Raw genomic sequence first — 27,738 nt, 5'->3', positions numbered from 1 at the left:
ATAACTAGACTCATTAATTGGAAATAATAGAATTGTATTGTACAAATCATGTCTGTACAGAAGCATAACCAACCATCAGAGGTCTCGACCAGGGATGGGCACGATTACTGACAAATGTAATTGATAAATAATCAATTACATGAAGGATTTTTGTGCAATCGATTAATAATCGATTACACTAATTTTTATGTAATCGATTACAATCGATTACTTCATCACAAGTAATTACATTACTTTCGCTTACTGTCAATTACACGCCATAAAATGATGAAGAAATGTTTAATACAACTATGCTGCTCAACTTATTTAGAGTGGAAATTTAGAACATGAGAACATGCATATGCTTGAAAGGACATCGACCATTGCATCAAAAATTCTTTGCAATGTGAGAGGTTTCCTCTGAAAAGGATAAATATCAAAAAAAAAATAAAAAAATAGTTAATCTAATTTAAAAAAATAAATGGAAGTTTATAATTTTAATAACATGAATGAATTTATCCTTTTGTTTGGATAATCCCACTAATTACACCTTGTAAAACCTTAGGACATATATAACGTAATACATCTCTCACTTATAATTAATTAGACATAATTGAAATCAAAACAAAGTCTGTGTCATATTGATAAGAAGTCTTTGATCATCTGATTAGTGAAAACAAGAAAGTTGTTTGAAGATTTTAATTTATAAACAATATCCATTTTAGAGTCAAAATTTGAATACATGTATCTTTTTCTGAACAAATTTTTATTATCAAAATAATAATGTATTCTTCGCTTATTTAGATGTTGAACCATTATGACGAATCAATGGTTATCTATTCTAAGATAAATTGTAACTCTAATAAAAAATTAAGCTTTAAGGAATTTTATTACAATATGCTTACTACCTCAATGTAGTATATAACTTAGGACTACATGTATTTTTCAATTTTGAATCTATTTTCGTGTTTTAAGCATTTTTGTGTATTATATAAAATGTCTAGAAGTATTGACAAACATTGAAAGTCATTTATTTCAAAAGCTGAAAATATAGTAAAATTTGTAAGGAGTATTGTTAATCTTAATGGAGATCTTAATAAGGTATTTGATAAACTCTCAAGTAATATTACATTATATTTTAGTAGTACTATAAATAGATGAACACATGCAGTTGTCTATTTTCATTTAAATTATAGGTTTTATTTTATCACACTATTTTACCAAAGTAATCGAAATGTAATCAAAAGAAAACGATGATTACATCATAATTTTTGCTGTAATCGATTAAATTACGATTACATGTAATCCAAAATATGGTCGATTACAGATTACTGTCGATTACTTGAAAAAATGTAATCAATTACAATCGATTACGATTACAGATTACGATTACCCCATCCCTGGTCTCGACCAAGTGCCGGTGTAAAGAAAGAACATTAAACTACGTGTGTCTCAATAGCTTTTTCAGATTTACGTTCATCAAGAACACTCAGTTCTAAATAATTTAAATCAAGAATTGTACTATTTAAAGAAGTAGACCCGATGGAAGCAATATCGCGTAAAAGAATCTGAGTTGTTGAAATCTCAAATTTCTATAATGTTTGCGTTTATCAATGTTGAAAAGAGAAGTGAATGAAAAGTACTCATAAAAACTTTCATGCATCCAGAAAGATTTTCAAAATTATTTTTTTTTAAGATAGCTTAAACCAAATATTTGAAAGCCAAAATATGGTGACCCGTATGGTACTATAAAAGCAAAAACTAAATAGACTGGAAATGATTGTCACAGTGATAAAAACCTACTAGAATTTTGTCTGAACTAAGTTGAATGTTGATTACTTACTATTGTCTCCGTTTATCAATGAACCATTTTAGAGATAGTGTGATTAGTTATGTTAATATAGAAAAAAGATGCAAAGGTCAAAAGTATAAACGTGTAACTGCCGAAAAAGGGCAATGTAAGTTCAGAATTCTCAATAACGAGAAATAAAGATTAAGCTGTATAAAACCGATCAAATTGAAAAGGAGTTTTGATATATCCAGGTTTATAGAAAACAAAGACTATACGAGAAAGCACATATTGCTTATTAGTTCCATTGCATATGCAGCTGCCTAATGTTAGGCTATACAATATATTTAACATGAGCATAGGGCTTGTGAGAATAACGTATACAGTGAATTTGTTATTATTCAGTAGAATTTTAGAAGATTTGCTTGGAACGTGGGAACCACTAATTTAAATATTCAAATAATTACAAATTATGTTCAGTAATATATGAATAATTTGGCCAAACACTGAAAAGATATCAATAAAAATACATGTTTTTTTTCTAAATCCACGAAAATTTGTACACACCGAAAATAAATGTAACCGCAGTAATATAACAATACTAATTAGTGAGTATATTCTCAAGTACATTAGTAAATAAAACACAAGAACATGAATCGGCAGATGTTCAATTGTCCATACCCTGATAAATTAGTAGAATATACTTTTTTTACTGTTCATTTGGACCCTAAAAATATATGAATCTGGTCAACGAGTGCATGGATAGCATAAACTATGATACAACATACCTAGATTTAAATTAGTCAAATATATACATTATTTTTTTTTAAGTGGGGTTCCTCGCCAGTTATTCATGAGTTTAAAGAGTTTTGCATTTCCAAGGAAAAGAAAAAAGATAGCAAGGTTTATGAACTTACAACCATTGAAGTGTGTATGATCGCAGGTCGTCAGATTTGTCAGGCTTTGTTGGGGTATCCTAGGGGTAAGTATTTTATGCAATGTAATCTAGATCTGTTATTGTTTTAAAATACAAACTGATATCAGTTATCCTGGAGAGTCCCAATGGAAGGATGAAATCGATTGAACTGGAACTGTTAACTTGATACCTATTTTACTAATTATTTTATGAATATATATATCTGCACATGTGAAAATTATTTTGTACGCCTATATATAACAGCTGGGCTACAAGTGTATAGTTTTCTGTTTAGTATTAAATTTATATTAAGATCCATTTTGTAATATCTCGTTATCAATTTTATTTGGCAATCGCAAATGGCAGTCAGCAGGGTTAAAGAACATCAGTTGTTCAACCTGTTAGTCAAATGCGTTTTGTTTAAATATATTTTTTCACTTTTTTGGTCTTTTGGAAAATGTTGTTTGTGCTATATTTAGACCCTTCTACAACGGAATTTGTTTAACATGCACACGTATGAAAATTGCAGTTTTTATCCAACGCATTCATAGGTTTGAGCGTAGTTTTCAATTTAGACTTGTTTTATATATATACAACTCGTCTAATTATCAACCCAACAATGTTAGATCTAGTGGAAGAACACAAAATTTGCGAAAGCAATTTTACAGATCTAACATTGTTTGGTTGATGTTTAGACGAGTTGTATATACATAATGTACACAGCCATGTATCACCCTCATTGCTGGTGATCCGATGGATAAATCTGTTGTAGAGTTGTCACTGACTCAGACGTACTTATAAATATAATTATTTTCTGTGACTGTATATAACATTAATTTGTAGGATCCTTTACTATAGATAATTTAGCTGATCTGTAACAATAACATCTTCATGCCTTATATATCATGTACTGCAGTACGCCGCTAGATTAAAACTGACGTGGAAAGGTAACACACGGCCAGTAAAAGCTCTATTATTTGGTAGAGCCCAGGTGGTCGTGTGGTTTAGCGGGACGGCTGCAGTGCAGTCGATTTGGTGTCACGATATCACAGAAGCATGGGTTCGAATCCCGGCGAGGGAAGAACCAAAAATTTGCGAAAGCAAGTTTACAGATCTAACATTGTTGGGTTGATGTTTAGACGAGTTGTATATACATTATGTACACAGCCATGTATCACCATCATTGATGGCGATCCGATGGATACATCTGTTGTAGAGTTGTCACTGACTCAGACGTACTTATAAATATAATTATTTTCTGTGACTGTATATTACATTAATTTGTAGGATCCTTTACTATAGATAATTTAGCTGATCTGTAACAATAACATCTTCATGCCTTCTATATCATGTACAATAGTACGCGGCTAGATTAAAACTGACGAGAAAAGGTAACACACGGCCAGCGAAAGCTCTTTTTATCAGAGCCCAGGTGTGGTCGTGTGGTCTAGCGGGACGGCTGCAGTGCAGGCGATTTGGTGTCACCATATCACAGTAGCATGGGTTCAAATCCCGGCGAGGGTAGAACCAAAACTTTGCGAAAGCAAGTTTACAGATCTAACATTGTTGGGTTGATGTTTAGACGAGTTGTATATACATTATGTACACAGCCATGTATCACCATCATGGATGGCGATCTGATGGATACATCTGTTGTAGAGTTGTCACTGACTCAGACGTACTTATAAATATAATTATTTTCTGTGACTGTATATTACATAATTTGTAGGATCCTTTATTATAGATAATTTAGCTGATCTGTAACAATAACATCTTCATGCCTTCTATATCATGTACTGTAGTACGCCGCTAGATTAAAACTGACGAGGAAAGGTAACACACGGCCAGCAAAAGCTCTTTTTATAAGAGTCCAGGTGGTCGTGTGGTCTAGTGGGACGGCTGCAGTGCAGGCGATTTGGTGTCACGATATCACAGTAGCATGGGTTCAAATCCCGGCGAGGGAAGAACCAAAACTTTGCGAAAGCAAGTTTACAGATCTAACATTGTTGGGTTGATGTTTAGACGAGTTGTATATACATTATGTACACAGCCATGTATCACCATCATTGATGGCGATCCGATAGATACATCTGTTGTAGAGTTGTCACTGACTCAGACGTACTTATAAATATAATTATTTTCTGTGACTGTATATTACATTAATTTGTAGGATCCTTTACTATAGATAATTTAGCTGATCTGTAACAATAACATTTTCATGCCTTCTATATCATGTACTGTAGTACACGTCTAGATTAAAACTGACGAGGAAAGGTAACACACGGCCAGCGAAAGCTCTTTTTATAAGAGCCCAGGTGGTCGTGTGGTCTAGCGGGACGGCTGCAGTGCAGGCGATTTGGTGTCACGATATCACAGTAGCACGGATTCAAATTCCGGCGAGGGAAGAACCAAAACTTTGCGAAAGCAAGTTTACAGATCTAACATTGTTGGGTTGATGTTTAGACGAGTTGTATATACATTATGTATACAGCCATGTATCACCATCATTGATGGCGATCCGATGGATACATCTGTTGTAGAGTTGTCACTGACTCAGACGTACTTATAAATATAATTATTTTCTGTGACTGTATATTACATTAATTTGTAGGATCCTTTACTATAGATAATTTAGCTGATCTGTAACAATAACATCTTCATGCCTTCTATATCATGTACTGTAGTACGCCGCTAGATTGAAACTGACGAGGAAAGGTAACACACGGCCAGCGAAAGCTCTTTTTATAAGAGCCCAGGTGGTCGTGCAGTGCAGCATTGCGAAAGCAAATTTACAGATCTAACATTGTTGGGTTGATGTTTAGACGAGTTGTATAGATCTAACATTGTTGGGTTGGTTATATATATATATACAACTCGTCTAAACATCAACCCAACAATGTTAGATCTGTAAATTTGCTTTCGCAAACGCAAATTTTTGGTTCTTCCCTCGCCGGGATTCGAACCAATGCTTCTGTGATATCGTGAAACCAAATCGACTGCACTGCAGCCGTCCCGTTAGACCACACGACCACATGGGCTCTACAAAATAATAGAGCTTTCGCTGGCCGTGTGTTACCTTTCCACGTCAGTTTCAATCTAGCGGCGTACTACAGTACATGATATATAAGGCATGAAGATGTTATTGTTACAGATCAGCTAAATTATCTATAGTAAAGGATCCTACAAATTAATGTAATATACAGTCACAGGAAATAATTATATTTATAAGTACGTCTGAGTCAGTGACAACTCTACAACTGATGTATCCATCGGATAGCCATCAATGATGGTGATACATGGCTGTGTACATAATGTATATACAACTCGTCTAAACATCAACCCAACAATGTTAGATCTGTAAATTTGCTTTCGCAAATTTTTGGGTCTCTCCTCGCCGGGATTCGAACCCATGCTTCTGTGATATCGTGACATCAAATCGCCTGCACTGCAGCCGTCCCGCTAGACCACACGACCACCTTGGCTCTACAAAATAATAGAGCTTTCGCTGGCCGTGTGTTACCTTTCCAAGTCAGTTTCAATCTCGCGGCATACTGCAGTACATGATATATAAGGCATGAAGATGTTATTGTTACAGATCTGCTAAATTATCTATAGTAAAGGATCCTAAAAATTAATGTTATATACAGTCACAGAATATAATTATATTTATAAGTACGATTGAGTCAGTGACAACTCTACAACAGATGTATTCATCGGATCGCCATCAATGATGGTGATACATGGCTGTGTACATAATGTATATACAACTCGTCTAAACATCAACCCAACAATGTTAGATCTGTAAACTTTTTGGTTCTTCCTTCGCCGGGATTCGAACCCATGCTTCTGTGATATCGTGACACCAAATCGACTGCACTGCAGCCGTCCCGCTAAACCACACGACTACCTGGGCTCTACCAAATAATAGAGCTTTTACTGGCCGTGTGTTACCTTTCCACGTCAGTTTCAATCAAGCGGCGTACTGCAGTACATGATATATAAGGCATGAAGATGTTATTGTTACAGATCAGCTAAATTATCTATAGTAAAGGATCCTACAAATTAATGTAATTTACAGTCACAGAAAATAATTATATTTATAAGTACGTCTGAGTCAGGGACAACTCTACAACAGATGTATCCATCGGATCGCCATCAATGATGGTGATACATGGCTGTGTACATAATGTATATACAACTCGTCTAAACATCAACCCAACAATGTTAGATCTGTAAATTTGCTTTAGCAAATTTTTGGTTCTTCCCTCGCCGGGATTCGAACCAATGCTTCTGTGATATCGTGAAACCAAATCGACTGCACTGCAGCCGTCCCGTTAGACCACACGACCACATGGGCTCTACAAATTAATAGAGCTTTCGCTGGCCGTGTGTTACCTTTCCAGATCGGTTTCAATCTAGCGGCGTACTGCAGTACATAATATATAAGGCATGAAGATGTTATTGTTACAGATCAGCTAAATAATCTATAGTAAAGGATCCTACAAATTAATGTAATATACAGTCACAGAAAATAATTATATTTATAAGTACGTCTGAGTCAGTGACAACTCTACAACAGATGTATCCATCGGATCGCCATCAATGATGGTGATACATGACTGTGTACATAATGTATATACAACTCGTCTAAACATCAACCCAACAATGTTAGATCTGTAAATTTGCTTTCGCAAATTTTTGGTTCTTCCCTCGCCGGGATTCGAATCCATGCTTCTGTGATATCGTGACACCAAATCGCCTGCACTGCAGCCATCCCGCTAGACCACACGACCACCTGGGCTCTACAAAATAATAGAGCTTTCGCTGGCCGTGTGTTACCTTTCCACATATATGAGTCTAAAGATTTGCACAACGGTACTGATATAAGATGTTATTATACGAAAATGTTGTTATTAAATCGTGTTGACAAATATTTCGGCTCAACAAATGGCCTTCTTCTGTGTCACAAGTTTTAACAAGGATATATGTAAAACGTCTGAATAGTAGTCAACGATTTTCCCCACGAGGGCGCTGGATCGTTACAAGTAACGACACATGTACACAATAAATAAATTATATAAACGCCTAAAAAAGTGTACACAACAACTCCAAATACAAAAAAAGGTGACTATAAATGTAATAAATATTTCGGATAACAGATATCCTTCCTCAGTGAGAATCAGATGTTAAATGAATCATCTTTAAGTCTTCTTAGATTAAATAGTTATCAAAAGTACCAGGATTATAATTTTATACGCCAGACGCGCGTTTCGTCTACATAAGACTCATCAGTGACGCTCATATCAAAATAGTTAAAAAAGCCAAATAAATACAAAGTTGAAGAGCATTGAGGACCTAAAATTCCAAAAAGTTGTGCCAAATACGGCTAAGGTAATCTACTCCTGGGGTAAGAAAATCCTTAGTTTTTCGAAAAATTCAATGTTTTTTAAAAAACTGTTACAATCTTGAAATATGCAATAAAAAAATCAAACCGAACATCAGTTAAGACGCTTGCACCATTCTAAAAATTTAACGTGCGTTATGAACTAGCACAATTCTAAAACTTTAACGGGAACGACAATTATGATGGTACAAGAATGATTACGTCAATAAAATTACCATTATCGAACAGCAATGGGAACAACGATGGCCCCGTCTTATGCCAATATTTTTATGGGGAAATTAGAACAGCGAATTCTCAATTCATATCTTTATCAACCCTTCTCTTGGTTCCGATTTATCGACGATATTGACATGAACAAGAACTTCGCGGTCACCTTAAACATCGAGGCTAGAAAAGAAAAGACATTGATAAAGGTTTTTCTCGTGCTAACAACATCAGCCGAGATGAGCTTTTACAATATAAAGACAAAAAGTTCAACAAGAGGGTGCCTTTTGTGTTGACTTACCATCCAAAATTTGACAACTTATCTCACGTAATCCGCGAAAATTCCTAGATCTTTCCCGAGCCGCCTTTACTGGCTTTCAGTAGGCCCAAAAGCCTTAAAGACTTGCTGGTGAGAGCTGACTTATCATCTCAAGCAGGCTCTTCATCTGGGGGTTCTTGCAAGGGTTGTGGAAACAAACGATGTCTGACTTGCAAACAAATACTGGATATCCAGACTTTTAACAGTCACTCCACTGGTACAGAATACACCATATTTTGCAATGTTAATTGCACGACTTCAAATGTTGTGTATCTCTTACAGTGTAAATGTGGCAAACAGTATGTTGGCGAGTCGGAACAGACGTTTCACAAGCGAATGAACGGCCATCGTAGCGACTACCAATGCAAGCCAGACCTCCCTCTCAGTTGACATTTGAGATCCCCTGGTCACACTTTGGCAGATCTCAATCGACTGACCATTAAAATCATTGTCCTCAACTCTGCTTGGTCTAAGGAGAATAGACTCGCTCGGGCAAGATTTTGGATAAGAACATTAACAACTTTGGCTAAGGACATTTTTACCACATGGTAGATTGTGGTTTGTCATTATGTCGTCTAATCTTTTAATTACCAAACGTGACTTATTCCCGATTGTGACCGTTTTGCTGAATGTGAATTCGCATTACTATAAGACGTGTTTCTGTACTTGTTTATCCCAAATTCATGTATTTAGTTTACATGTTTAATGTTATATTTGTAATTCTCATCAGATTTTGTCAAATGTGTTGACGTCTTCTTATTATATATTTAGGTATGACGTATAGAAAAATTAACCACCTCCTCTTTATTAATTATATTAAATTTTGTACGATTATTTACGTTTGAAGTTGGATTCATAACAAACTGGACATATATATATTACAGTTAATTGCTATTAATAAGTATTGCAATATGCATTTTGTTTAAATGAATTATCAGTATTTAGTTCTAAATCAATCCTAATTCTATCTCATTTTTGAATGATAGTTTTTCATATGTGACGTCATGCTGTTTCTAAATTTCATAAATTCAAATGTGGCATAACGTTTCTGCCTTTTCGCCATCGTATGTGACGTCACAATTTTTTTAATTACGTTGACGCTTGGACTGATTCGGATGTGTGTCTATTTTGTGATAAACTTGGGTTTAGTTTTCTGTAATTAGTTAATATTTCAGTTTCATTATGTATATCTCTTTCATATTCATTTGTTAACATTTACTGTTTGCAATAGCATTAAGTATTCTATATAATAAGGATGTTCTTATCCCGTGCATAAAAACAATGCCGTATTTGTCAAAACCTTTTCAACTTTTAATCTTCAGTGCTGTACAACTTTATCACCCCTAGTTTTTGGTGGGGTTCGTGTTGTTTATTCTTTAGTTTTCTATGTTGTGTCATGTGTACTATTGTTTTTCTGTTTGTCTTTTTCATTTTTAGCCATGGCGTTGTCAGTTTGTTTTAGATTTATGAGTTTGACTGTCCCTTTGGTATCTTTCGTCCCTCTTTTTGTACCTTTTTCACGTTCGATCTTTTATATCTAGGCGTTATGTATTCAGGTTTAGTTTTCTGTAATTAGTTAATACTTTAGTTTCTTTGTGTATATCTCTTTCATATTCATTTGATAAAATTTACTGTTTGCAATAGCATGAATTGTTCTATATAGTAAGAATGTTCTTATCCCGGGCATAAAAACAATGCCGTATTTTACGAAACCTTTTCAACTTTTGATCTTCAGTGCTGTACAACTTTGTACTTTTTTCACTTTCGATCTTTTATATCTGGGCGTCACTGGTGAGTCTTGTGTGGGCAAGGCGCGTTTTTGGCGTATTGAATTTTAAACCTGATACTTTTTGTTATCTATTAATCATGTTTTTCTGTGTCTAATATGTTCTCCTATTTATTTGTATTGTAGTCCTGTAATATTATGTTGTCATTTCAATGTTATATTTAACTTTGCCATTAAAGTGCGAGGTTTGGCATGCCTTAAAACCAGGTTCAACCCACCACTTTTATTCCCCTTTAAAAGTGTCCTGTACCAAGTCAGGAAGATGGTCATTGTTATATATTGTTCGTTTCTCTTTGTGTTGCATTTTAACGTTGAGTCGTTTGTGTTTTCTCTTATTTTTGAGATATTGAGATAAGACGTGGCACGGTACTTGTCTATCCCAAATTCATGTATTTGGTTTTCATGTTACATTTGTTATTCTCGTGGTGTTTTGTCTGATGATTGGTCTGTTTCTGTGTGTGTTGCGTTTCGATGTTGTGTCGTTGTTCTCCTCTTATATTTAATGCGTTTCGCTCGGTTTTGGTTTGTTACCCCGATTTTGTTTTTTGTCCATGGATTTATGAGTTTTGAACAGCGGTATACTACTGTTGCCTTTATTTGGCACCAAATGGGATAAATGAAAAGATGTAGTTCGACTTCGTGTAGTGCTTCACATTTAGGTTATATTACTTATTATTACAGTTTCTGTTTCTATTTCTTAACCTTTCTCATCTATTAAATAAATTTGTTGAAGATACCAATTTAAATTGCTTAATTTTTTTAGGGATATATAAGTACTAAGCCACGTTCTGCTAGTTATACCTTTTCAAAACTTATTATTACATTTGAACGGCTGTTTGTTCGCGATGTTTAAATACTCAGAGTCTGTTGTAGCTACTTTACTCTGTCAATTTAAAATATTTATAAATTAAGATCGTTCAGTGCTGTCTATTTGGTAATTTTATTGACATAATCATTCTTGTACCATCATAATTGTCGTTCCCGTTAAAGTTTTAGAATTGTGCTAGTTCATATCGCACATTATTATTTGTATTTAAAGCATATATTTGAACTCTCTGTATAACCTATGTCATGTTTAATATTTTTTTTGAAAGGTGCAAGCGTCTTAACTGATGTTCGGTTTGACTTTTTTATTGTATAAATTTCAAGATTAAAACAGTTTAATCTAAGAAGACTTAAAGATGATTCATTTAACATCAGAATCTCACTGAGGAAGGATATCTGTTATCCGAAATATTTATAAATAATTACATTTATAGTTACGTTTTTTTGTATTTGGAGTTGCTGTGTGCACTTTTTTTAGGCGTTTTTATATATATATATATAAGTACGTCTGAGCCAATGACAACTCTACAACAGATTTATCCATCGGATCACCAGCAGTGATGGTGATACATGGCTGTGTACATTATGTATATACAACTCGTCTAAACATCAACCCAACAATGTTAGATCTGTTCTTCCTTCGCCGGGATTCAAACCCATGCTACTGAGATATCGTGACACCAAATCGCCTGCACTGTAGCCGTCCGTATATATATATATAACTCGTCTAAACATCAACCCAACAATGTTAGATCTGTAAATTTGCTTTTGCAAATTTTTTGTTCTTCCCTCGCCGGGATTCGAACCCATTCTACTGAGATATCGTGACACAAAATCGCCTGCACTGTAGACGTCCCGCTAGACCACACGATCACCTGGACTTCCACGTCAGTTATGTTAAAAGTAACCACGATCATGGTTTCAAATGTTTACTTTTATTTATAACTTTTTTAACAATTAAAATTAAAATACTTCAATATAATTCACATTGTTTTCGGAAACAACAAGTGAAAATGAAAGAATCATCGGTTTCAGACATATTCAAATCTACGAGATCAAGGTTTTTATTTTTTATTTTTCAATCTGAAGTTAGTACAAACGCCATAGTTGATACCGTTTTTTTTTAATTAAAAATCAAACCTCGACAGGAATTTTCACAGACAAGCCTTATAATACCAAAGGACAAACTTCAATTTATGGTTTTATAAAAACGTCAAAGTATGACTTGAATGGCAGGTATTCACATTGACACTCATACCACATCTTCTTATATCTATGTGTAGGGTACTATTGAAAAGACTTTCAAATATCAACTTAAACAACCGGTTAACCGGTTAATCGTTCGAACGATTATCCGAGTAACCGGTTAGGCGAAAGTGTACGATTTGACAACACTACTTGTAACTGTGGACAACGAAAAAAGACATATATTTACACTTTTAAATACATGTATTTGTTTACCTGTCTGTAAAACTTCGCAGTAATGTGAGAAGATGCCGCATTTTTTATATAACTGTTTACAAAAGTGCATTGAACATTTGATTAACATCATAAGAGAACCGTTTTCGCTAATTATGGAATTGAAGCCCAAGTACTATAGACTGGAAAACAAATTTCATATTCCTGACTCGACACAGCGGTTTTCTAAGTTTTCAAAAATATAAGGCCTGAAACAGGTATTTTAACATTGAAATTATGTCAATAATTTCACTATACATCTTAAATCAATGTGCAAACTGTATATATGGAATATATACCTTTTTGTGTAAAGTCTTTATTAAAATGTAACTGAAATTTGTTCATATAGTTAACTCTCTGAACAGAACAGAAAAATGGTCCGCATATCAAGATCTTCTGATATGGGCAATTTTTGTCAACAGACCAACACTAGCTACCATATTCTGGATGAAATGCGAACAACCACTATGCAAGTATTAATAATTGATAAACATACAAAATGAATTATTTAAACGCCCGTTACTATAAGTTACACAGTGTGCAATTTTCCTAATACGAGAATTTATCGGGTCAATAAAATTGACCTGATAAATTCCGTATTAGGACAATTGGTCACTGTGCAACGAATTTATCCTGATTTTGTTATTTTGTCTTTTGATATCTTTTTTAAGTCAATCATATTATATGAACTATTGCAAATCAAACAAAATCAGTGAACCGGCATAGAAAAATAAAGCAGCAGAAAATCTGACAAATACATTCATCCATCTATAACTTTTGCTTTTAAGTGTTTAATAATATTTGTTAAAGTGAACTTCTAAATTATTGAAGGCAACTAAAATCCCATGATAACGTTTCCAATAGCAACATTAAACTTGTTTAACAGACATTACTACCATGAGACATTTTCATTTTCACTGATTCTTTGAAAAAAGTCAAATTATAATGAGTTATCTATATAACTCAATTAAGTATTTATCTATATAACTAAATTAAAGTTTGAATTTTCTTGACTTTATAAGTGAATCCCGAATTTTAAGGTGAAGTACTAATTAGGTCCAGTTAAAAAAAATCAGACTTTTGTGTTGCCCCTTAGTTTAATTTGAACTCAATATTTTGTTATATTTTACTTTGTATTATATTGTACTCATTTAGTGTGCGCTTTATTGGCCAGCAGTGTATACAAAAGAATGGCAGCCAGTGCTAATGACCAGGCAACAAAGTCTGACATGGTTGCTCAGTCTAGGTATTTATAAAAACATTTGAAAAATGTCGAAACTTTATGTTTATAAAAAGTGTATTTCTTCTAAACACAACTGCATAAATTATATTAAAATCTGGAAGTCACAAAAGAGTAGAGTTAATAAAAATAATTTTGAAAAGTACAAAGATATACCATGTGGTAAATTTAATCATAATTTGAAGTATAAGACCGACAAAATCATAACTGAAAGACAGAAAAACAACAAAAGCAATTTAGCACTACACAGGAGAAACAGCAAAGTTCACAGACCAAATACAAACTCATATGCACCAAATTGCATGAAAGAAAATAGTTCTTATCAGCTAATTGCGTTGAATCATAAAGAGTACATTTATGATGACGACAAATAACGAATGGGTGGTTGATTGTCGAAATGCACATCTAGTGCAGACAAAATGGTTTCGTTTATTTTATTGTATTCGATGAAGTGTTTTATTTTTAATTTGTTTCTTAGCTTTTATTGTGTTTTCTGAATTCGAAAAGAAAAAAAAAACAATATCTACTAAATGTGTTCCTGTTTTTCCAAGATCCCTTAAAATGTGTTAGTTGTTTTATGAATAAAAACACACTACTGTTGAACTGTTATGAACCCTTATATTCTTTTGCAATGATAACACAAGCATAATACTTGTGCTGCAAGATCGAAAGTACCTATCAAAGATGATTTTGGGTTCAAAAAGTAAGAATTGGTAGAAAAACGTAATACTTGAAATAATAAAACAAAACATTTGTTTGCATTTACTGTCGTTTTTTTAAAAGGTTGTTTGCAGATAGAGCATTAGATTTGCAATCGAGATTGTATGATGATGACGCTGAGCTTGCAATGGATTTAGTTCTCACAGAACACATCGTTTGGGATATCACTATAAGTCCAATGCAATGTGCCTATGAGCATGATATGCTGGACGTTCTTGCTCAAACATGCCCTCAACGATGTTTAAATAAAATATGGTATAGCGGAATTAGTTCTAGTCTCGGAGGATTTTGGAAGGTAAAAGTACTTGACTGGTTACATTTAAATAGGGTAAAAACTCAAATTACTCAAAAGATTAAACACTGTTCTTGCTAAACTGCTTAGCTGATTAAAAGGTACTCCAAAACTTTAATGATAAAAACGAAATATATACACATTTTAAGTTTAAAAAGCAGCTAATGACTTTAAAAAAAACAATGCATCGTTCTATGAATATATACACTTTACTGTCATGTTTTCTCTCTTCATAGTACCATTGTGGTATAGTTATGCGTTGTATATATCTATATTTGACCGGCAATGGGTATAGTTTTTGTCCTTTTTAAATACGTTATGGATTTTCAAATATTTCGGACACCATCATTCAAAGTATATTTATTGTCGTAAAGTACACATGTAGTAGTGAAGTTGGTACTGTTGATTTATTGAAAAGGCTTTAAAAGCGTCAAAAGAACTGTTGTCGGTATGTTTTAAGTGGCAGCTTTTTCATACTGCAACAAATTTTGATAACAAACACCTCGGAAATTAGGACGAGTTTATTTGGATTGAAACATTTGCAAATTTGAATTGAACAGATGAAAGGGGAACAAAAGAAACAAAATCTGGTTCTTATTGTACATCTTTTAACGAGAAGGAACCTAAGAAAAAATGAAAATCAAACGAGAGGAGATATGGAGTATTTGATCACCTTAAACAAAATATCCGGACGGGTGACAGATAATCGTGTGGGAAAAAAATCACAAAAATGTTCCAAGCGTGGTTGCCTTTGAAACCATAGATTTAGGACATCAAACAAAAATTGACTCGGTGTGCATATTACCAGCATAGTTACGATACAGGTACAGGGGAGGTAATGACGTTGCTAACGTAATATGTTATTTTCGCGCGCGACGTCAAACTACGACTTATCGAGATGAGATGCAGTTTTCGAATGATTTTTATCATTCAAACTTATTTAACTTGAAGACGAATTCATGGACCCCTCTTTTTTTAAATGCCATTTAGTTTGATTAGTTAAGAAGATTATGTGTCCCAATTTTCATGAAAACTTTAATAGTGCAATTTTTTTAAATGTGATAAAATACAGCAAAAAAGGATGTTTTTTTCTACATTCGTGAATATTTGATAAATATGAGTTATTTGAAAAAAAAACAAAATGCACAAATTCGAAGGACATTTATAGCAAACAGAGTTTACAAATAATTTAAAAAAAAACAGTTTGTGTTCATCTTTAAATAGAAATGTTATTTTTGTCGAAAGGAAAAATACATCCACAAATCCGATTTTTGAGCAAATATATAAATTTCGACCTCATTTTACTCAAAAGGTAGCAGATGGAGGTATATTCTTTATTACATATTTGATTTAATCAGGCAAAAAGATATCCTTTATGCAAATTTCAGCAAAATTTCAATATGGGATCAAAACTGTATCGCATGCCCTTAAGAGTAGTTTTTGTAGTGTTTTGGGCATACACATATCATATGAATAAGAAGGTATAATTAGAGTGCAAGGGAGACAATGTATAATTAATCAACACTTATATGTCAAAATAAGCCTTCAGCGAAGAGCCTTGGCTCACACTTAACAGCAAGCTATAAAGGGTCACAAAATGGCGAGTTGAAAACAACTCGAACAGGAAAGCTAACGGTCTAATCTATATAAAAAAGTAGAAACGAGACATACAGGCTCATGACTCATGGAAGGTGCATAACAATGTAGTGGGATTTCACGATTTAACAGGCGCAATAAAATACACATAAAACATGAGATCTACTACAGCATAGAACTTAAACTAAACAGACAACTACATCTATTATATATTTCGTCTCTTCGGAATAGCATTGTGCTTTCGTCAGATATATATTTTCTTAAAAAAATGTTTTAAAATTTTCACAAATATAAAATTAGTTTAACTTGTATTTAAGAGTGGGTTTGTAAAAATATCCTATATCCATTATAGTTATGGAAAGCTAGGTATTGTGGATTACTGAATTATATACTTTACATAACCAGTGGTCTCGCTAGCCCAAAATAGAAGGGCGCCGCGCCCTGGGTGCCCTCAGCCGCGCCCTGGGTGCCCTCAGCCGCGCCCTGGGTGCCTTCATCCGCGCCCTTCTGCCCTGACGTCTTTTTCCAAAATTCTCTTGTGCCGTTTTGGTAAAATTGCCTTTTGTTTCATCGATTTCTGATCTCCAAGTTATCTGACACCTGTGTGATTGCCCCCAGGTTAATCATGTCATTATAATCAATTACAATGACAAAGACTTCAAAGGTGTTAATATTTAGGTAATTTAATTAGGACAATGTATCTTTTTGTCATACATTTGATGAATGTGTCAGTGAGTGTGTTTAGCTTGGGTCGGCATTTTCGATTTCCAAGTCACAATGGAAGAGTGTATAAATGAAGACTTTCATGACTTTAGAATTGAATTTAAGTCATCAAAATAAAACTATGCCTTCACAGAAATGCCTTCCATCTCAACTTGTTAGCGACAAGCACAGTTTTTAATTAACGCAAACGTGTTGGAAATTAATTTTGGAGTTACTTCCCCTGTTTTAGCTTATTACAAATTTGTGCTCTAAAAATATTATCTAGTATCAAAAAAAGGAATAAAGAACCAATTGAATATATAATAACATAATAATGTTACCTTAAGGATATTAACTGTCTATGAACATATTAAAAAAAATATATTGCAATTTCTGTATGATAATTATACTTTTAGCAATCCATGTTCTAAACATTGATAAATTAGTAATACACAAAAGTGAGAGATAATACATTTATAAAGCTGAAATTCTTATAAAGATAGAAAAAAAAATTCTTCGACAATGGGTAGAGTGAAGCTAAACTATAAACACATAATATGTTGATGAAGATGTACTATATAATTCATAACTACACAAACAATGAAATAAAGACTATAGTTAAAATGCATCTTTATTTAAAAAAAACAACATATACAGTAAAAAAAAAGAGATTCGTTAACTCATGATACACACAGAAACGTAGACAAAAAAAATAGCAGTGCCTTTTCTTATCATAAAAAGTGACCTGCCCTCCACTGGCACCCTGCCCCTTTTGATTTCTAGCTAGAGCACTGATAACGGTGCAGCAGAAATGTTGCTTTATAGAAAGGTTCAAAGTTTTAAGATAAGTAGGAAAATATGATCGATTAGAGGTAACTGTATTAAACCTAATATTATCCTTTTATAACCTTAATCTTTATCAGAACAGTGTTAGGGTGAAATTGTATTTTTTTTTATTTTACCAGTTTACCACTCTTTAGGTCTTTTTATATTTTTAGTATTGCAATCTTTTTTAAATAATATTTTATTCATTCCTTTTTTTTTGTGCAGAAAGGCTGTTCAAATATTTGGTGCTGTTGTTGCAAGAAATGTTCACCGTATGAAGGACCAAAGGTTTTTGTCGCTCCTCTTACCAGATTTTTGCTACATTACGTAAGTAATACATACATGCAAACTGCATCAATTACAATCTTTAAGTATCTAATTTAGTAATTTCAGGAATGATGAGTCTATTTTCAACTATACGAACTCAGTGGTATTAAAAACACTCATTTCATTTGTTTGCTTTGTGTTTATTGTGGATCTGATCACCTATATTTTGGTTACTATGAGGTATTCCCGCTTTTCCGTGGAAAGACCTACTGGTTCTGTTCTGATAACTTATTTTTTTCTTTTTCTGCCAATTGTTTATCTTGCCGTAGTTTTTTTTCTAAAAATGTCGCTTATTTTTTTTTAATATAATATGATACAGTTCTAAGCTTTTGAAACTGACCCTGTTTAACGGAACACTTTTCTCTCTAAGAGTTTTCTCATCGAACAGTGTTTCTTGTTTTTATGAGATCTCCTTCACAACCGTCAAAGAAATCTACAAATTTATTTTTCCAAACTTCTCATTACATCCTCAGGGTGTTACGTTTCATGTTGACTGAAGCTATCCGGAGACTCCATATGAAATTATTCCCCCGTATGCAATTAATATTAGTGATGTGCATTTCTAAGTGATAGAGATAGGTCAAGGTCAGAGGTCAAGCTCATATTCTAAATTTAGATTTGACTTATATTCACTTATTTTCAAAAACCGTATAAGCTGTCGACAATTTATTTTTACTACATTGTGTTGTGACATGCAAAAAAAATGAATTCTTTTCTTAGAATGATCCTAGTTTTGGGTCAAAATTTTCAAATATTATTTTCATACAGGAACATCAGGTTTCCTGTTACTCGGAAATCCTCTTGTTAACATAATAACTTATTATTGATTTTCTTTATACTGTGGGTTCTTTTATTTTCGTGGGTATCAAGTTTCGTGGAGTGAGGAAAACTTGCACTTTCGTCGGTATTTGATTTCGTGGTTTTGTCAATCTCTACACACGAAACCGATTGAAAGTATGCATTCGTTAAACATTTTTATTCGCGGATCTTGCACCAATGAAACTCGAGAATATTGGTATTCAACGATAAATAATGAGTCCACAGTGATACATTTTCTGTACTACATATTTTTTTCCATTAGTTTGAATTATTTTTTTTGAATATTTACAGGTATTCTTTTTTGGTGCTTTGGTATGTTACAGTGCCTTCCTGTTAGAAATGGATGTATATCATGGAGTAGAATCAATTGGTTTCTACGAAAAAGCTATTTATTTGTATCTTGTTGGAGATATTTTTGAAGAGTACAGAAATTTGGTATATATAATACAAACTTGTTACTTGGCATATATATACTATTCTGTAATTTATCATAAATAACAATAATATGTTACTTGGCTAATACATGTATATTGTTCGGTGTGAGCCAAGGCTCTGTGTTGAAGGCCGTACCTTGACCTATAATGGTTTACTTTTGTTAAAAAATTGTTATTTGGATGGAGAGATGTCTCATTGGCACCCACTCCACATATTCCTATTACTATATAGTATTAATATTTGAATTGGCATATATAATAATTATATATAACTTGGCGTTTATAATGTTAATTATGTTTATAAGAATATATACTCATCGGCATAAATAATGATAATTGTTACTAGCTCTAGATAGATAATTACTATAATACATGACACTAAATTATCGTTAAGTATAGTAGTATTAGACAATGTATATCATTATAAGAGGATTTATCCAGCAGTGCATAAATATGAATTAAAGCATAAATATGAATTAAAGCATAAATATGAATTAAATATGAATTAAAGCATAAATATGAATTAAATATGCATAAATATGAATTAAATATGCATAAATATGAATAAAATCAAAGCTTAAATATGAATAAAATCAAAGCTTAAATATGAACTAAAGTATAAATATGAATTACACATGGATAAACATGCATAAATATGAATTAAATATGCATTAATATGAATTCAATATGCATAAATATGAATTAAATATGCATAAATAAATTTTTTTTTTTTTATTCCATAATTGAAAAAGAGAATTCAATTTGAAACGTCCGCCAGTATCTTTTTATTTAATTTCGACAATTCCACCAAACTTTGCTTGCCCCTAATTACTGTCTTCTCAGATTGAATATATGCTTAAAATCTTTGAATTATGACAAAACAAATACATGCTTTTCAACTAACCCATATGCTTAATGATGTATAAAAAAAGTATCCTTGCAAACAATTTTGTATTTCTAGTTCTGCCAAGTGATCCATTTAATCTATTTCTGAAACTATGAAGGTCAAATAGTTATTAAAGGTACCAGGATTATAATTTAATACGCCAGACGCGCGTTCGTCTACATAAGACTCATCAGTGACGCTCATATCTAAATAATTATAAAGCTAAACAAGTACAAAGTTGAAAAGCGTTGATAACCCAAAATTCCAAAAAAGGTTGTCCCAAATACGGCTAAGGTAATGTATTCCTGGTAAAACGCTGTTCTACTATTTATTCATATATTCCCAATCCGTCACTTAAAATAATGAAGATCTTTATTATTATCCGTAAACAAAGCTGGATATGAATTAGAATTTTTCAATAAGTTTAATCTAATCAGACTTCATGTATACTTCCGCTATTATTCAGTTATATTCAACAGTTTATAAAGCATTTTGTAAGTTTTGATTGGAAACCAACTGTACATATGCTCCTCTTTTTGTCGACATGTTCATTTACTCATATGATGCAGAGTTCACATCGAAGCGTTTTAGGAATAACAAAACAAAGATAAAAATTAAAATCACAAAAATACTGAACTCAGAGGAAAATCTATTCGGAAAGTCCATAATCACATGACAAAATCAAATGACAAAACAGATAAAAAAAAAGAAGGTATCATTAACATTTAACGCCACGTTCTGCTATAATTGTAGAAATTTTGTTTTAATAAACATTTATAGCTTCGAGACGTTGTGGATCGCATCTTTCCCATCGAACTTGAAATGATTTTACTAATTATATAAAGGTCAGCAGAAACTGTAAAAAGTCCCTCATTTCTTCACATATTGAAATTGACAATAAGGACCGGTTACGAACAAACTTTTACGACAGAAGAGATTATTTAAACTTTCCATTTTATGTCCATGGATTTATGAGTTTGAACAGCGATATACTACTGTTGCCTTTATGTAGCTACATTCCAGCATCGGTTACATATGGAGTAAATATCTATAAGTTGATAAGATACTAGAGCTTAAATAGCCTATAATGATTAAAAAATTATAAAGGGTTCGCTGACTTCATGGCAACTACTGCATAACGGACTCCACGGACTGAAATTAAAATTATCCTTTCGGATAAGTACGCCATCCCCAGTTGATAAGTCATCATAAGATAGCTGTGTCACAGATGACAAAGGATTTTTTGCTATTTTTGTAACCAAAATATAATCCTAATTTACTCAACATTACCTTTTACTTGAATTAAATAAATAAGTCAATAATTATACCATGAAGAAATTGGATCACCTTATTGTCGATGTATTATCGTCAGAAATAATGTGTTATATACATGTATACATAAAAAAGAAGATGTGGTATGATTGCCAATGAGACAACTCTCCACATGAGACCAAATTAACACAGAAATTTACATCTATAGGTCACCGTACGGCCTTCAACAATGAGCAAAGCCCACACCGCATAGTCAGCTTTTAAAGGCCCCGAAATGACAATGTAAAACAATTCAAACGAGAAAACGGCGTCATTTATGTATATTCTTTTTCAGTTTCAGAAAGATGCTATTGTTGTAACGAAGATCAGTAAATCTACACATGACAAAAAATTACGTCATTCACGATGGTATAGATTGAAGAAATATTTGTTCAATTTCTGGAACATTCTAGATGTTCTATCATATACACTGACTATCGTGGCTATATTTGTTCGTGTATTCAGGTCAACAAAAACTAACAAGACATACAGACGTTTTTTCAGCATGAGTCTATTTGCGATGTACATGAGATTTCTTCATGTTCTGTTAATGTCAAGGAAAATTGGGCCAAAAATTATCATGATAAAGGAAATGGTATGTCACATTAAAGTAACGATTCACTTCCTACATTCACACTTAATATGATAACTAACTATGCGTATTATATCCACAAACACCTCAGAAAAACCGTTGGTAAAAGGTAAATCAAAGGGATTCCGTATTAATTAATACAAATGTCATGCGTTGGAAGCGCCTGTCTAGAATAACCTTGATCACAAAACGATTACATCGAAGTGTTTCAACGGAACCATTTGGAAAAAACGAGAAACGTAAAAAGTTGTATGACAACTACGATCCGATAAACTAGCCAATTTAATCAAAGGTCAACATACTGGAGCGAGTCTTAGTCTCCTTTAATTTCTTGCGTTATCAAGTGAAAACATAAAACAATCTCTTATCGTGTTTAACCTTTGCTGTTTTTTACCGTTTAGTGTATGCTGAGTTTAATTCATAGTTTGGGGTTGGTCTTCGGATCTTATGATTAATTCTCAATGTTTAGTCGTCACTTGTCATTCGTTTTAATTTTCAACCTTTTTATATATTTACAACTATGAGTCTTCGCTAACTCATATCATAGCGACATTTCATCACACTGCTGTTATGAATGTGAAAACCCTCACCTTCATTTTACATTTTTTTTCAAAGATATGAACTGTTACGTTCAGGGAAAATATAAATAAGTGTCTATAGCTATTCCTAAAATATATTTAGAGTTTGCTAAATCTTTTCGATGTTTTTGTTTTTGTTTGTTTTAAATATCTTTTTAGAGAAAATGACTTATATAAGTAAGAGACTTTTATAGTATATATTTTTTTTGCTTTTGTAATGATGATACATTTTCAGTTAAAGGATCTCTTTCGATTCATTGGGATTTTATTTGTATTTATGATTGGTGTTGGAGTTCTGTATCATGCCAATATGTACCCACAACATGAAGATATGTGGAGTTCAGGAGAATGGAGGTACTGGAGAATATGGAAAATCATTTATATCCCATACTGGCAAATATATGGCGAACCGATGTTGGAACAGTTTGAGGGTACGCATTCATTGTATATGTTGTATATATCTTAATATGGAAGTCGCGCAAAGAAAAAGACAAAAGAAACTATTAACAAATTATAGATAGGGTCATTTTACTGAAATCTTTATTTTTATGACATAGTTAATCGCGAGGACTGAGAGTAAGACACATTGAAGATGATGATTTTTCAACAGGTTTAAATACTAATGAGGTAAAAGTAAAATAACGAAAATACCGAACTTTATGGAAAATTTTGAGCTAAGTCACATCATACGAATAGACAGGATGGATTTATTACAGGCTCGAAAATGCTGCTTTATCATTTCAGGGCTTACAAATTTGATACTTGTAATACATGCGTTTAAGGAGGCTCGCGGGTATAAGATTTTCAGAAAAAAATAAAACATTTATTTTTCATTACAAATTTCATTAATTACCTTAAGTAAATGCCTACAATGACAAAAAAAATTGATTCACAATGTATGAATACCACTCCAAGTATTATTGAAGTTTTCAAGTTATTGCTTAAAAAAAATCCTGAAATAATATTTATGATACGAAAATATTTTAGCAAATAGTACTACGCCATGTACCACAATACAGAGCGAATGGGAAAGTAATCCTACCATAGAACGGTGCAATGAGTATGATTGGATACTCGTTGTGATAACTGCTTTGTATATGTTGATTTCAAACCTCCTCCTCGTCAATCTTCTGATAGCGGTGTTCAGGTTTGTTGTGTATTACAAGAGAGTACAACAGGTGACGAAAAATGATTTTTTACTTACCGTTTAAATAATTATAATTATAATTTGATTGATTGCTTGGTTTGTATTTAACGGTACTTTCAACACTATTGTGCTATTTCATGGCGGGGAAGCTGGAGTTCCAGGAGAAAACCACAGACGTCGGTAAGAAAACTGATAAACCTAGTCAACTAAGAGTAGACCTTATGGGGTTCGAAATAACAACCTCGGTGTTAACTGGTTAGTGACTACAATACTTGAACTACTTATACCAAGCAGCCACCATGGCCCCTAATTATAATTTGAAGCATTTTTTGCTATAATTGATGTTTAATTGTATAAAACAGAAATATAAAGATAATTTGATTTGATTTGAATATTATGGTGGGTTATGCTACTTCCCCTAAATGGGTATACTAGGTTTAATAGCTGATTTTCTAGCCATTGTGAAACAACTAAACATACACACAGCAAAACATTTTGATTCTTTTTTAGCTCACCTGGCCGAAAGGCCAAGTGAGCTTTTCTCATCACTTGGCGTCCGGCGTCCGTCGTCCGTCGTCGTCGTCCGTCGTCGTCCTGCGTTAACTTTTACAAAAATCTTCTCCTCTGAAACTACTGGGCCAAATTTAACCAAACTTGGCCACAATCATCATTAGGGTATCTAGTTAAAAAAAATGTGTCCGGTGACCCGGCCAACCAACCAAGATGGCCGCCATGGCTAAAAATAGAACATAGGGGTAAAATGCAGTTTTTGGCTTATAACTCAAAAACCAAAGCATTTAGAGCAAATTTGACATGGAGAATATTGTTCATCAGGTCAAGATCTATCTGCCCTGAAATTTTCAGATGAATCGGACATTTCGTTGTTGGGTTGCTGCCCCTGAAATGGTAATTTTAAGGAAATTTTGCTGTTTTTGGTTATTATCTTGAATATTATTATAGATAGAGATAAACTGTAAACAGCAATAATGTTCAGCAAAGTAAGATCTACAAATAAGTCAACATGACCAAAATGGTCAGTTTACCACTTTAGGAGTTATTGCCCTTTATAGTCAATTTTTAACCATTTTTCGTAAATCTTAGTAATCTTTTAGAAAAATCTTCTCCTTTGAAACTACTGGGCCAAATTTAACCAAACTTAGCCATAATCATCATTGGAGTATCTAGTTAAAAAAAATGTGTCCGGTAACTCGGCCAACAAACCAAGATGGCCGCCATGGCTAAAATAGAATATGGGGGTAAAATACAATTTTTGGCTTATAACTCAAAAACCAAAGCATTAAGAGCAATTCTGACAGGAAGTAAAATTGTTGATCAGGTCACGATCTATCTGCCCTGGAATTTTCAGATGAATCGGATAATCGGTTGTTAGGTTGCTGCCCCTGAATTGGTAATTTTGAGGAAATTTTGCTGTTTTTTTGTTATTATCTTGAATATTATTATAGATAGAGATAAACTGTAAACAGCAATAATGTACAGCAAAGTAAGAACTAAAAATAAGTCAGTATGACCAAAATAGTCAATTGACCCCCTAAGGAGTTATTGCCCTTCATAGTCAATTTTTAACAATTTTCTTAAAATTTGAAGATTTTCAATAACATTTTCCACAGAAAGTACTGTTATAGAGATAATTGTAAGCAGCAAGAATGTTTAGTAAAGTAAGATCTACAAACACATCACCATCACCAAAACACAATTTTGTCATGAATCCATCTGTGTCCATTGTTTAATATTCACATAGACCAAGGTGAGCGACACAGGCTCTTTAGAGCCTCTAGTTATGTTTTTATTTAAAAGTTTGACGTTCTCATAGTATTTTGAAAACTTTTTTTCACAAAAGTTCATTCAAAGTAATAATTCATATTTTTTATGCTATAATTGATGCAATTACCTTCAGCTATCGATTTGAACGAGTCCAGGAAATCTCAGAGAAATTATGGCGATACTTAAGATATGAAGTCATTATGGATTACCGCACTAGGATACCTGCTCCCCTTAATCTTGTGATCAGACCAATATACATCGCATACAGGAGCATCATGTGTATTAAGAATCAAATAAAAAAGGACAAAGAACAAGATGTCAAAGCTGCCTCTCGTGAGTATGGTTTTACGTGTAAATTGCGTTTACTGCTGGTGGAGATTTATTTCCCCCAGGGTATCACCAGCCCAGTAGTTAGCACTTTTGTACTGACATGAATTATCATTGATATGGTTATATTTATAAATTAACTGTTTATAAAATTTTGAATTTTTGAAATACTAAGGCTGTTCTACCTCAGGCATAGATTACCTTAGCTGTATTTGGCAAAACTTTTAGGAATTTTGGTCCTCAATCCTCTTCAACTTCTTACTTTATTTGGCATTTTTAACTTTTTTTGGATTCGAGCGTCACTGATGAGTCTTTTGTAGACGAAACGCGCGTCTGGCGTATATACAAAAGTTAGTCCTGGTATCTATGATGAGTTTATTAATCATTAAATTTACAATATGGAAATGACAAATAAAGGTCACAGACAGATTTTGAGGGAATTACACTATCTATAAAATGAACTGAGACCGATACCTCGGAAAAATTTGCATCTCCTGCTATGCTTTTATTATCAACTTTTTGAATACACACTTCGCATTATGACTTATTTAAGTTTGAAAATTCAAATATATTAAACATCTAATGAGCTTTCCTAGTGCTCAGGGTTTTTGATGGTGGTCATCATTTTTGCAAACAAAATAATATAAATAGCGGCCTATAAAATTCATTATTAGCAAAAGACCTTGACAAAAGAAATATAAAGGTTCGACTTCGTCCTTTTTGTTTATTGTTTTAGTGTTTTCAGACTGGCCTTGCTATATGTAATTATTATTAAACTTTAGCAACACACGGAGTCAGTTCATTTTTGTTAAAAACTTCAGGGTTGGGTGGAGTTACGAAACCATCGAGGACGTTAAAATGGTCATTCTTAAAGTAAATATCATATGTTTTAAAGCGTCTTACGCCATTATACATTATGTATGCAAACATTTATTTTTGTAACTTTGGAGACAGTTTTTACTTATATAATTGATTGCTATAACAGTCTGTTTAACATCATTTGTTTATTAGTTGTAAAACGTTTTGAACTAGTTTTTAGTAACAATGTGTGATTCTAGAACAGGGTTGTTTTTATTAAGAATCGATGGAATTGTTTTGAATAAGTATACCAAGAAACAGTTTATTTAGTTTCAAATATTGTTCTTAATTTGTTAGTTTTCGATAGAAGGGGACATATACATGTATATTGCATAATGTTGCTGACTATTGTGACACTTTTTGTACTATTAAATGTTACTTAATAGTTAATTATGTTGTTGAAACGGACAGTTGTTTTTATTGAGGTTTATACTTTAACACAGAATTATGTTTTTCATTCAGGTAAATATATTTTTTTCAGATAAAAGAGCGTTAGATAAGATCAACACACTTCAATCATTGAATGCAATTAAATGTGTCCACAAGTTTTGAAAGGACAGACAGAAGAAACAATTGCATCTAGGGTATTGAAAGAAACACTATAGACAAAGATCAAAGAAAG

At 32.9% G+C, this 27,738-nt stretch overlaps 1 protein-coding gene across 1 annotated transcript in view; it reads left to right on the top strand.

The window, feature by feature from the left end:
* LOC143070972 (transient receptor potential cation channel subfamily M member 2-like) overlaps nucleotides 1–27,738 on the top strand; it is a 44,040-nt gene extending 16,302 nt beyond the window's left edge. The window contains exons 10-20 of the mRNA XM_076245069.1: nucleotides 2,600–2,750; nucleotides 13,030–13,149; nucleotides 13,836–13,926; nucleotides 14,704–14,935; nucleotides 18,281–18,382; nucleotides 19,493–19,636; nucleotides 22,128–22,427; nucleotides 23,238–23,433; nucleotides 23,990–24,149; nucleotides 26,065–26,264; nucleotides 27,598–27,738. Coding sequence (XP_076101184.1) covers nucleotides 2,600–2,750; nucleotides 13,030–13,149; nucleotides 13,836–13,926; nucleotides 14,704–14,935; nucleotides 18,281–18,382; nucleotides 19,493–19,636; nucleotides 22,128–22,427; nucleotides 23,238–23,433; nucleotides 23,990–24,149; nucleotides 26,065–26,264; nucleotides 27,598–27,668 — 1,767 coding nt within the window. The 3' untranslated portion in view covers nucleotides 27,669–27,738. The remainder of the gene's footprint in view (nucleotides 1–2,599; nucleotides 2,751–13,029; nucleotides 13,150–13,835; nucleotides 13,927–14,703; nucleotides 14,936–18,280; nucleotides 18,383–19,492; nucleotides 19,637–22,127; nucleotides 22,428–23,237; nucleotides 23,434–23,989; nucleotides 24,150–26,064; nucleotides 26,265–27,597) is intronic.

This window comes from Mytilus galloprovincialis, chromosome 4, assembly GCF_965363235.1.
Source record: "Mytilus galloprovincialis chromosome 4, xbMytGall1.hap1.1, whole genome shotgun sequence".
Classification (NCBI taxonomy): domain Eukaryota; kingdom Metazoa; phylum Mollusca; class Bivalvia; order Mytilida; family Mytilidae; genus Mytilus; species Mytilus galloprovincialis.
The sequence above is the reverse complement of the archived record's forward strand: the minus strand, read 5'-3'. Positions and strand labels throughout refer to the sequence as shown.